This window comes from Paramacrobiotus metropolitanus, unplaced genomic scaffold (assembly GCF_019649055.1).
Source record: "Paramacrobiotus metropolitanus isolate TYO unplaced genomic scaffold, Prichtersi_v1.0 Parri_scaffold0000023, whole genome shotgun sequence".
NCBI lineage: Eukaryota > Metazoa > Tardigrada > Eutardigrada > Parachela > Macrobiotidae > Paramacrobiotus > Paramacrobiotus metropolitanus.
Genome location: NW_026570243.1, coordinates 187,642 through 200,640, shown reverse-complemented (window position 1 = coordinate 200,640; position 12,999 = coordinate 187,642). Strand labels below are relative to the sequence as shown.

Below are 12,999 nucleotides of genomic sequence, written 5' to 3'. Positions count from 1 at the left end.
TAATTAAATTTACAAAACTGAAAAGGCAAAGCAAAGAAAAGGCAAAGGTTAACTTGTCCGACCTGAATAAGCAATATTTAAGTAGATACATAACGGCAACGCTCACGCCAGTCTACGCTTTGCTAGATGCCAAACTGCACAAATGCGGAGAAAATCAGGGCGGGGTCGTTTGTAATAAAAACCGTTGGCTTTTCAAATTCCTTTACATGTTGCATTTTGTTAATTTCCTTCAAGGATGTTACGTAATTAAGGTCGGTTTCCAGACAGCAGGAGGAACTCAAAAGAAAATAATTAAGGGAAGTGGTATTCTGCTATTGTTCGGAACTAGCCAAAACCCTTCCGATTATCGACCATAGCGTAGCGAAAGTCTTTATGTGTCTGTGTGTCGGTCACCGCCACGAAATTCACCTATGCACGGTGGTGATTGTTACCGCATTACACATGCATTGTGGCCCTATACACTTACGCCACACGTAACTCGTGATGTCTGTGCGTCGGTCAGCGCCACAACAAACTTAACCCAAACTTAACACCACTGCATAACCCGAAATTAAATTAATCCCCAGGATCCGCACAAATTATGATTTTTTCACGGTTTCCAAATATTTATTGGCAAATGTTACGTGAATGAAGGGCAGGGGCCTAGGGTTTACTTGCCGTGTCCTCGCGCTCTATTTTGTTATGACAATTAACGTTAGTCGTTACTGCTAGTGCTGAATAATGATTTCACAGTCTTGTCGCAATATTAAAATACTTGTCATTATACTAAAATTTTTACCAGTCATTGTTTTCTTGCCACTGTTTTCTTATTCTTTTGGGATGATATCCGGTAATGGTTTCCGTTGGAAATGTGCAAGGTACAAGCGTTACTTGAAAGGCAGTAATTGAAGCATTCCCAAAATTTATTCTTTTTTTAACACATCACTGACATCCGTATGCTTTAATCTAGAATTCTAGGCTGCTGCTGGATTCACTCTTCTTTTGAAGGTTCGAAGTGCATACTGAAGTACGTTTCTGGCAGTTAGAAAGAAGAGAACCGGGTCCAGAATAAGTTGAAGGGCGTAAAGAACTGACAGGACCTGATAAAAAGCTGGACCCATCTGGATTTTGGGAAAGGCGCCTAAAATAATATAATACCACATACTTGGCTGCCAGCATACCACGGTGCTGCACGAGTACATAGTAACCAGCACGAAAGGGCGGTAGTTCTTTTCCCGCTTCACATCGTTGCGTTGCATGGTTGGATTGTCAGCAGGGTTGATTCGTCTAGCACGCCTGCGCCGGATTGTTTGAAACTTAAAAAATTTGGCGGTTTTAAACAGTTTAAAGAAAAATGTTTATAATGATATAGGTGCCACAGTAAAACCGGGTAGATAACCGGGATCACCACTACTGGCACGTTAAAAATCCAAGTGCTTGTAATCTGCGTGAGAGTAAACTGTTGGGCGGTATTCAGTCGGCATCCTTTTTCCAGCGGTGCACGATAGTAGACATCGTCCAGGATCACTTCTGGCAACATCCAAATGTGAATATAAATGACAGCAGCGCAGCAAAGCAAGCCAGCGGTGGTATGATTATGCCGGTTCCGATATGAAATTGGGGCGAACAGTGCCCAGGCGCGATTCAGTGAGATGAGTAAATGACAATGGTAAATCAGTGGAACGATTACGTACAATGAATAAAGGCGTAACGTGCATGCCCAGTTACCCATCCAGACATTCCCGAATGCGTCCTGGAGAAGAAGTATAGTGTAACTCATAGCCGCAAAAGCCACATTAGAGCACATTAATGCCATAACGTAATATTGAACGGTATCCGCAGCGATTTGTTGGTCAGTGTCCAGATCAGCGTTATGGAATTAAACGTAACAATAAGGATCTCTGTGCTTAGGAAGCTCGCCGTTGCAGATCGCCCTAATGGCGAATTAGACCCAGCTGAAATGTTAGTGTGCTGTTGACAGTGCCCGGTGAGTGAGGGGAGAAATTTTGAAAATCCGTTTTGTTGGAATTCATTGTCTCGATCTATGGATAAAGATTAGACGTTAAGAAATAGACACATTAGCTACTTCAAAGAGTAGAATCCGATGATCGCACACAGTCAGAGCATGAGAGTTGGGGGGCGTAGCAAAAGAAAGAGTATATGAATATTTAATTGTTTATCTCCCAGAATCAGATACAATCTGGCGCACCCTCTCCAAGGAAGCATACAGACATAAAGAAAAATTTATGAGCTACAAAGTAATTACAGATCGACAAAAATAAGTCATAATTATGTGCAATGCGCACTGCACTGCCATGGTAGATATGGCTTGTGTGTTCATGGCATATTCAAGCCATATCTACCGCTTGCACTCGTATGGTAAAAAATGGGCGATCTTTGCGTTAAAATTTAAAAAATATTTAGTTAAAGAATGCCGCAAGTAAACAAAGTGAGCCATCAGGGAGTGACTATTTTGCCGCCAAAGGTTGCGGCAAAATAGCCTTCCTTTGCTATACTATTTTGCACTGCGGGTTTTCAGGCGGTTTTCAGTTGGCTAAATATTTTGCCGCAGCCTGTAATATGGGCTAGCCAGGTGACTTCTAAGAAACCAAGGTTGGCGCAATTTGCAGATTACGTAAAATAATAATTCAAAACCACAGATTTTAGCTGTATATTGGTATGGCTACATTCGGTGTAGAAAACCAATTTTAAACTCGAAATCCTCTCAATCGTTATCGCGTCCTTCTTCGACCAGTAATATTATACACGTCACGGGTGTGCTGCAAGGCGCAAAGACACACTGGCTCACCATGCTGATGAATGAACTAGTAGATAAGATAGACAGCGAGCCCTGGACACCTACAGATGCATGGCACGTTTTCCACACACCCATTTTTTAGAAGGAAAATCTTACACGCGTGTTACCTTAACCCCTCCAGGCTTCCAACACACATTACCCGCATGAGTGGTTTGAGAGAGTGCCTTACCGAGTCACCGACTGTGTCGAGGTTGGTATGTAAATGCGTCTTGTATTCCCTCGTACAACGTCTTCTGTTAAAGACAGAACCGACCGTGCGCTGCTGTAATACGAACAGATGGCCGTCTTTGAGTACCGGCACCATCCGGTAAAAAATTATAAAGATTCAAATATAAAAATATTAATGGCATAGATCCAGTTGTTTTTGCCAAATAATCGCGAACTGTGACAAAACAGCCGACAAGCTATCAGAGCGCAGTGTGCAGCAAAATACTGTAGAACCAGTTACAGTGCCGCATATTGCTCTTACCGCGGCAAAGCAGCCTAAGTCTAGAAAAAGCGTGTTGTCCTAAAAGCACAGAAACAGCCCTGTAGAACTAATTAAGGGATCGAGATACGTACTTGGTTTACTAAAAACACTTTTCCACCATGCGAACAAGAAGGCTAAGAGTTGACGGATTTCTTTTTTGTCACTGACAAAGACTGGTTCAGGAGCACCAGGCTCCCAGCCACGAAGTAATTAAAGCTTTTGTCCAACCCGAAACTAAACTGGCATGGCTGCTTCAAAAAATCGTTAAAATAAACTGTTCAGAACAGTTTTACGTGTTTCTAAGCTTTAACATTTTTTTGGGTAGCCGAACATTAGCACATTAGTGCACCACAACCTGCAAAATTATGCGGAGGCACACACATGGCTCACCGCCATTTGGTCGACTAACACTGCGTCGATCGTCACGAGGGCGACGATACATGAGAAAATAGAAAAAAGCATAAGAAAACATAAGAATACGAGTACATTCTGAGCATATGTATGAAAACTAGGACGGTTTAGCTAAAAACTAGCATGTCAAAGCCGGCATGTTTCTATTCCAGCGTTGAGCGTTCCGGACGAGTCGCGATTGTATTTTTACCGCGGCTTTTCTTGCGGTACTTTGTGCAAACAGCAAGATGCACAAAGTTGACCTTTCAAAATTTCATGATATACCGTCGAACTCTTACGCACTTCGTACACGGCACATAGCTCTATCCAGGAAAATTAACTGTGTTCTGGCAAGAGTTTCAAGAATAATTATACTCTGTACTGATTCTGTAGTCTGTATATTTGACCAAACTCTCCGAACCAGCTTATACGAGGTGCCATAGTTTATGCGGCATCTGCCAGCTTTTATCGTTTGCCAGTTGCCAAAGTCTCCAGGTTTTATCGCTTGCCATGCCATTGGCATTGCCACTGGCAGGTGCCACTGCCACGTTTTGCCCCCTGCCAAAGATATGGCATGAATTTGCACCTTCGCATAACGGCTGCGGTCACTCTTGTCTGCGGTTTACACGATGCGAAGGTGCGCAATTTTGCTGCCAATCAAGGCGGGGTCATTTGTCATGAAAATCAGTCGGCTTTTTAAATTCCGCTGCGTTGTTAATTCCCTTTGAAGAAGCTAATTAAAGATTGGTTTCCAGGCAGCAGGAGAACTTAAAAGCAAATGTGGTTTTTGGTATTCGGCGATTGTTCGGAACTAGTCAAAACCCTTCCGATTATATCAGATGACATCTAATAAATATATTAAGATCGCCCTTGCTGTGCCGAAAACGCACCAACAGACAGAAAATTTTTCCGCTGCAGCGACAGTTGCGCAGTGCCATGTATCCGGTCCATGATCGCTCCTGGAAAAACCGGAAAATATTCCACAGAATCCGGATGTCTTGCGAAATTAACCTACTTCCCCTGAAAAGGAATAAGTATAAATATATATTTCTTTCTTTTGCTAAGCCCTCCGACTCCTATATTACGACTGTATGCGATCATCAGAGTCTGCTCTTTGAAGTAGCTGCTGTGCCTTTCACTTAACGTCTGACGTTTAGACATAAATTGAGACAATGGATTTCAACACAACAGGTGTTCAACTCAACGGGCAATATCAACAGCACACGAACATTTCAGCCTGGATATAGTTCGTCATTAGGACTATCAGCAAAGGCCAGCTTTATAATTACGGAGATTCTTATTGTTATGTTTAACTTCATGGCGCTGATTTGGACACTGACCAACAAGTCGCTGCGGATACCGTTCAACATTTACGTAATGGCTCTAATGTTCAGTAATTTGGGTTTTGTGGCTATAGACTATATTATCATCCTTCTCCAGGACGCATTCGGGAATGTCTTTATGGGTAACTGGGTATGCACGTTACGCCTGTATTCTTTGTATGTAATCGCTCCGTTGATTTACCATTGTCATTTACTCATCTCCTTGAATCGCGCATGGGCACTGTTCGCGCCAATATCTTATCGGAACCGGCATAATCGTACCACCGCTTGCTTGCTCTGCTGCGCTGCTGTCATTTACGCTCACATTTGGATGCTGCCAGAAGTAATCCTGGATGATGTCTACTATCGTGATCCCCTGGAAAAAGGATGCCGGCTAAATACCCCTCTTCAGTTTACTCTCACGCAGATTACAAATATTTGGATTTTTAGCGTGCCAGTAGTGGTGATCCCGGTTATCTACCCGGTTTTACTGTGGAAGATGCTGTCACGGCGCAGGCGTGCTGGACGAATCAACCCTGCTGACAATCCAACCATGCAACGCAACGATGTGAAGCGGGAAAATAACTACCGCCCTTTCGTGCTGGTTACTATGTACTCGTGCAGTACCGTGGTATGCTGGCAGCCCAGTATGTGGTACTATATTATTTTAGGCGCCTTCCCCAAAATCCTGATGGGTGCAGCCTTTTATCAAGCCCTGTCAATCCTTTACGCCATTCAACTTATCCTCTATCCGGTTCTGTTTTTTTTAACCGCCAGCAACGTACTTCAGTACGCACTGCGAATCTGCAAAGGAAGAGTGAATCCCATGGCACCCTAGGTCAAAATATACGAGCACTGAATGATTGTTACGCCAACAAGATAACAGAAGTACTGACGGTGTCTATCGCAAGCATGGAAATGAATATGCTTTGATGAAATCTTTCTCGATCAGTTATGGGTATTGGGTATTATCATTAATGGTATGGCAATACGATCCAATTATAAATTAATGTGCTGAATGTATTTTAATCTTTCAAAAAGAGGGGAAAGCTTGTCCTTTGTTTTGGTTTCCAGCGCGTATTATGTAGTATTTAGAATCGTAATCATTTTCGGTGCTGTAATTTCGCGAAAAGCCGCTGATGTGTTAGAGGAAGAATAAATTTTGGGATTGCTTCAGTTATCGGCTCATCACCTTTAGAGCACGTGTTATACCAAACGCGTGCATATGTACGCGAACTGCCGTTTTCGCGCATTCGCAGACGTTTTTCTACGGTTTTCTGTAGCCAAATGATTTTTACGCATTTAGTACGAAGATCGTTTTCACACAGAACCATGGTAATTTTTCAAATTTTAAAATTTATTTTAAAGTTAAAAAGAAGATGGAAATGAAGGTTCGGTATAATCAGAGCTTTTTTGCTGATGCGCATTCACGTGCAAAATTTAAGCAAATCAGTTTATAATAAGACTCTGGGGATGCATTTAAAGTTTTTCGGATTTTATTTCACCCATAACTCCCTGCGCACACAAACGGGTTTCACGCGAGCGTAGACAAATCACCTGGGTAAAGAATGTAATTAAACAAAGAAACAGTACTGGCCCTACTGGGGAGCGCGAAAAAGCGACAGTTCTCGTCCATTTACGCGAATCTGTTGCTCCGTATCTGCGCCACTTCCTTTACAAATAAAGGCAGAGTACAGATGAACAAAAGCAACATTGTGCAGCACAACGCCCTTCATCATTCGAACAATTCTTATCACCCATTCCTCTATGCACTATGCAGCCCCACTTCCCAGTTTTTACTTTAACTGTGCACAAGCGTGATAATAGAGAAGGAACCAACGATGGTACAAAATATAAGCACATATGCGCAACTGAAAGCTGTTATTGCTCCTGTAAAGAAAAAAACCGGGAAAAGTTAACACGAAAACAAAAACTTGGATTTACTACATGAGTGGGCCCTTCCAGTTTGAATAGAATGCTGCATAAATCAATGGCGTAATACAGTACTTAAAGCGGCAGTGGAAACAGCACTGCCGAACAGTTTCTTTGTTTGTAAACTGTAACTCGATTCAGTTCATTAAACAAACGACAACGTTTGCGTTCACGTTATCTATGTAAATAAAACACTCCCCAAAACACTCTGAGCATAATCAAGGCGAATTTCGAGACTTTATCAAAAGCTGTTTCTTTATTAAAGGCTTTTTTATCGATCCAGCATCATAATGCATTTTTCTCCGAGTGCACGACACTGTAATTTTTACTTTAACACCTTCGACATCCAATAAAACCACAAAACTAACGTAAATTTCCGGGTAATTTTTTCCCAAACAAATTTTCCAACTGCAACAAGTGCTTGTTTTGTTTTCAACATTTGTTTTGTTTAAAGCTTTGTAATTTTTTATGCTGGTTGGTTAGTTGATGTGGCTTTTCGATGCCTCAGTCAAGTAAGTGCACAGGCCATCCGTTTAAGTTTCTTAACAGGAAGCTGGTCACCTCGTTCTTTTCAATTTCTCTAACTTGCCAGTTCACAGCTGTGTCACCTGTGCGAGCCCGAGTTCATGAGCTAGACCGATTGCTATCCTTCTACAATTTTTGTTAACATGTTAATTGTTATAAACAAGCCCGTTACATGTATGACTCAGGCTATCACTCAGCGCGAGGAAGAGTTAAGAATGCGGTCACAGAGCAGTCAGTTTGTCTGTACATTGAGGTACATGCATGCGTTAAAGCAGGAAAAAACGCCACGTAATTTATGTTCTTTGTCTGGCTTCACAGGGATTCGGAGTGACCAACTCTTGGTAATTGTCCTCTGTTATGTCACAAACAAAAACTATCCCGCAGCGGTATTCCCGGGATGCTGCCGGCACTGTCATCCGTCAGCGAGGTCCCCGTCCTAATCGTCCATCCGGACTTCACCGCTGACATCTGTGTGTTGATACTGGCCCGCTCTTGATCGTCACGGTCACCGCCCTCGTGATCTGTCGCGTTCACTGTTGACAGCGGAATGGCCTGATTGGTTTTCCGCGCACCGAACACATGGTACCAGCGTACCCTCTTATCCTTCGATTTTCTGGTGATGAACTTCCAGAGGAGCTGCCGGAACCCGGTGCTGATGAGCGAGTACAGTAAAAAATTAATGGAATAGTTGATATTGACAAGTAACGCGTTAGTGCGAGCGAATTTTGCGTAAGTGTCTTCGTTGATAAAGTAGCTGCAGCGAGGGTATCCCACCAGGCGACGCATTATGAGAAAGACGAGGGGAAAGGTCTGGGTGGCGCAGTAGACGACGGCGGTGGCGAAGAGCATCCGGGTGGCTTGCCAGGCCTGTGAGCCACACGGGTTATTCATGTGGACGGGCTGCTGGCGGAACTGGCGGTAATACAGAAGGCGTAACGTGACGAAAGAGTTCAGAAAGAGGATCAAGCCAAAGTTGACGGCGGGAACGATTATCTACAATATCACTTGCTCTTAGTTAGTTTCCTGCATCATAAATAATACAGCACGAACGACTACGAGAACATATCAAGTTAGCTCGATGCACTCGAGCAAGCATGACATGGCTGCTAGGCCGATGCCTGTCACCTTTCAGCCGGCCAGTCATCAAGGATCGGCGAAGTGTTTTCAAAATAGTTATTCCTACCGACCCCTGGTGTCCGGCCAGGTTCAACAGTTACGTTATTTTCGGTAAATATTTTACTCGGTGGCGCTCGGTGGTATTTTGCGCGTGATCACGGTGTTCAAGCCTTGCTCCGCGCCAGACCGAGAGTGGTTCGAACTGACTTAATAATCCCTATTCGTACTCAAATTATCGTCTCAGCCTGAGCTTTATTCACAACTACACGGATGTGAGCGGTACAATACGATGACTGATGAGCGATTCGCAGCCACACAAAGTGACACAATGTAGGGCTAAAAAGCAGACGCTTCGTTTAAGAGCTTACTAGACGTACTGCTAAGCAATGTTTGATCCAAGTACTGGCGATTTCTGAGCATCAGGTGTGATTGTGGAACAAGCAATTTGTTGTTTTTATTACTGTAGCGGCTCGATCAAGTCTGTTGATGTATGGGAAACTGCCCTTTGCAACGTGCCACAGTGCTTGTGCCCTGCTTGTGCTTGCGGACGCATGGATCTGCACACACTAACCGATTGGTCGTTTTCGACATTTTTAGTTCTACATTATACATAGCTCAGGTTTACCACTGAACGTTTGCTTACATTATTAGTTACATATGCTCGTTGCACTACAGTACTTGGACGTGCTTGTGCTCGAGCGCTCTCCGGTCTCTGGCCAACAGACTCGATTTAAAGCTGGTGTACCACGCTGCCAACCAGCGAGGAAAGAACGTAAGTACATTCGCGCCATTTATTATAATATGCTGTGCATCTCACTGATCTCAGTACTCTTACCATTGCAATGGATATTCGAGGCTGTAGGACAACGCGCTTACCGAAGCCATTACGTAGATGGTTCTCCAGTCTTTAATATACTGTGGCGGTTTAATCAGCACGACAGGACACCTTTTATCGTCATTGTAGTAGAACCAATAAGAATCGAATAAATTCCACAGTGAATAAACGGCCGCCAGCGTGAAGATGCCGACAACAGAGATCACGGCGCGAATGGTTCTGGACACCTTGGCCAGAATAACATCATACCATACCGGGAACGCAATGGCTGCAAAGCGCTCGATGCTGAACGCTACCAGAATCCTGCAGCAAAAGGCATTGGGGTTAGTCCTAAATCAGCAGTTGTTTCTTGGTGCACGGCGCCATGCAGTAATCAGCGCTGGTTTCTTAAGTAACATCAAAATTTATGCAATTTAGGCATGGAAATTTTATGGATACGAGGATCAGGAGTCCACGCGACGATTTTGTGCTAATTTTACGAGAAAATATAAAATTCTCTTACTCAAATCGGTTGTCACAGGAGCCTGTAGTTGCAGTGCGGTATCCGAAAAATTCTGATTATTTTTCTGCTACTTTAGAAATTGGTTTGGTAGTTTTATGAATTCAGTTTGCAGTGAGAAGCAAGAGCTTGATTTGGGATCATTTTGTGAAGCAATTCTATAGGGCAACCAGCTGTGAGCAATTTACACTAAAAAGGGCAGCCGAGGATGGTTGCGTACATTACAATACGTTCATCGATACCCGAGCTTTTCATCCGAGCTCATGCCCTGCTGACCTTGTCGATCTTAACCGAGTCAAGTTTTTACTGATTTGGGATACAGAACAATGGACAGCCGAATTAACGTAGGAATAATTACCAGTCGGAGCTTGTTAAGAACATTTCCTCAAGGAACGCATAGGCGCCGCCGAAACCCCCCATGAAGACATCGAACCCCGTTCCGTCGATATTGCCGGCGATCTCGGCTACCCAAGGAAAGAACTGAGCCCACCTATACGAACAATGCAATTGTCAGATAAATCATGGTCCTGGACTCCTGGATCGTACCACATCCGAGATACCGTTAACGACGAGAAACATACTATTATAAGTAAATAATTATCAAATTATGCAGGCCCGCAAATACAGATAGTCACTTAATAAATAATGCGATAAACATACGAAGTATTTACAAAAAAACGCGCACATTATCATCAGATCGGAAAAGGCCAGGGCCATGAGGAAGATCCATTTGACACTCTGAGCTCCCTCCCGCGATAATACAATTAGCGTCAATGTATTGCCCACTGTGCAGATCAGCAGGAGCAGCGGATAGGTAACCCAGTATAGATATTTAACCGGGTGTTGCGCGATCAAATTATGATCTAGTATACGGAATCCGCAGGAATCCGTGTTGCTCGTCATGGTACTGTTGCCCTGGGAAGGCACCAAATCCGCCAAGCTGAGATTATGCGCTAAAAAATCCGCACAGCTGCTGAAAGTGAGGGTTTCATATTCGTTGCCGTCCGAAGGTGGAGGAGTCAATGGAGTGATGGTAGTTGTGAAGTGCTGCGTTGTTCGGATCATTATGCCGTTCTTATCAACATCAAAATAGAATGGCGATAATCTATAGCATTTAATTTCACGGCGGGATTCAAGTAATTTGGGAGGAAAGAACTTGCGAATATGCTAGCAACGTACATTATATACCATGCCAGAACTCCCGAAACACTTTGACGTTGACGGTTCGTTAAAGCGGTTAGTAACAGTTAGGATCCGCAGCAAGCGTTGTTTGCTAATATTGCCAGAGGCAGGACACGCATAAAAATTAGTGTAATGATGAATGATGATAACATTCTTCTAGCCAATAGAATATCCGCGCGCAAAATCTTATGTATGACTCAGTTGCACTGCAGTAAACTGTTAAATCCTTACAAGTTTTCTGTAAAGTTTCTTCAAGCTACGCTTACGATGATTCTGGTCTTTTTCTCTGCTGCCAAGGAAAACAACTGCCGGCTGTAAAGTTGGATTATCTAATATTATTAATAATGCAAAATACCATCGGTGCGGACCTTGCGTCTTGCTATTCGGACGCTATTAATTTTGTCAAGGCGGATATCCTGAGGGGCGAAAGCCGCCATTAGGCGCTCAACTAAATGAAGTATCATTTGTTTTCAAACTCTGACGGAGAAAGCCGGATTTAGATGACACTGAATTCTACGGAACTAGTTTTCGGACGATATCCGGTGTGTTACCGTGTGTTCATACCCGGATACCATCCGGAAACTTCCGGTTGTTTGTACTTCACATGCCAGTCATGCCCAGTTTGACGGAGACGCCAAAATCTTTACCTATTCCCATGAGGTTGGTGTGTGTTTACCTATTCTCATCAGCCTTATATACAGTACTCGTAAATAATACCCCTTAGCACAAATCTATCCATTCAGATTTTAAGATCATATGGCCAAATGCAAACCAGTTGATATTCTCTGTTCTCTTGGTGGCTGATGATGTTGTTTACGCCATGCTGTAAATTAAAATAGCCCACATAGCGCTGTGTGACTGGTAAGACGGTTGACACGCAACATTAAAAATTCCACACGGCAGTTTACAACGCAACGCATCGGCAACGCAAATTTCGAAGTAGATTTTCAACTTAATTTGCTATTTCCTGTTTTTATCTAATTCTGCTGTAAAATAGCTATGACGATGAAAACGGCGAAGGTTGCTCTTACTAGGAAGGGCAAAAATCCCGTGACTATCGATCGAAAGCTGCACGGCATGGATTTGATGCCCGGTAAAAGCATGATATGCGCGAAATGTTTTGATAAAGCCTTCGTTGTAAGCCCATAGTGACACAGAAATTAAGCGCAATATTATTAAACAAAAAATAATACAATCTCGGACCGGGAGGTAACCACCCGAGAGTATTCGCCGCGGGACGTGCTCGCGAATTATGCCGAAGACGGCTCCGTCCCGAAAACGCCGCCGCCCAAGAAAGAGGATATACAGTATTACCGTCCAAATAACGTCGGCAGGGTCAGTGATTACTCTTTACAAAATTCAGTTCTTGATTTAAATCCGCAGCTACCCTTATTTTGTTCTTTACTCGGGAACGCTCGGTAGTCGAAGGAGTCCAAGTCTGCTTGAAACCGAGATTTCCCGATGAAAAAATTCAGTTAAAAAAGAGATTTTTTATTTGCCTATTCTGACCATACGTCGCCGGCGGTGACTAGTGTTTCAGGCGACACCATTGGGCGAGACAGTCATTAGCGTCAATGACATGTGATTCTATAGTAATTATGCGAACCCCAATTAACAAAAACGAAAATGCGCAGCGGATAGTATTCCAAAAGTATTACAAAACAGGGATATTGGACTGGTCAGCAAAAACTGACCACTGTGAGCAATAAACAATAAAAAAGGTAAACATTTTGCAGTGAGTACTTAACCGAACCCTATAATCAAAAAAGCGAAAACCACGTATTGTTAGCAAAACGTATGGGTATGACAACAACTATCGTAACGGGTGGCATAGAAAGTTGTAGTGGATGCTCCTGTTGCAGTAGTGGTCGGTGGCGATTCAGCGCTGAATCACACGACGTCAACAGCTGTGTGTGTCAGCATGGTGAATTT

General features: G+C 43.3%; 1 protein-coding gene across 1 annotated transcript; it reads right to left on the bottom strand.

Moving 5' to 3' along the window:
• Positions 1-7,483: 7,483 nt before the first annotated feature.
• Positions 7,484-11,388, bottom strand: LOC129587099 (uncharacterized). Its single transcript, XM_055480691.1, has 4 exons — positions 10,571-11,388; positions 10,244-10,375; positions 9,428-9,689; positions 7,484-8,428 (listed from the first exon to the last, which is right to left on the bottom strand). Exons 1-4 carry the CDS (start codon positions 10,948-10,950, stop codon positions 7,796-7,798), a joined length of 1,407 nt encoding a protein of 468 aa, XP_055336666.1. The 5' UTR covers positions 10,951-11,388; the 3' UTR covers positions 7,484-7,795.
• Between the last annotated feature and the right edge of the window lie 1,611 nt (positions 11,389-12,999).

Coding starts and splice junctions, on each gene's coding strand:
- LOC129587099 (XM_055480691.1), bottom strand. CDS start 10,950: ATGATCCGAACAACGCAGCACTTCACAACTACCATCACTCCATTGACT. Junction 10,376..10,570: donor TTTTCCGATCTGATGATAAT/GTGCGCGTTTTT, acceptor TTGTTCGTATAG/GTGGGCTCAGTTCTTTCCTT. Junction 8,429..9,427: donor CCATCTACGTAATGGCTTCG/GTAAGCGCGTTG, acceptor GTGATATTGTAG/ATAATCGTTCCCGCCGTCAA.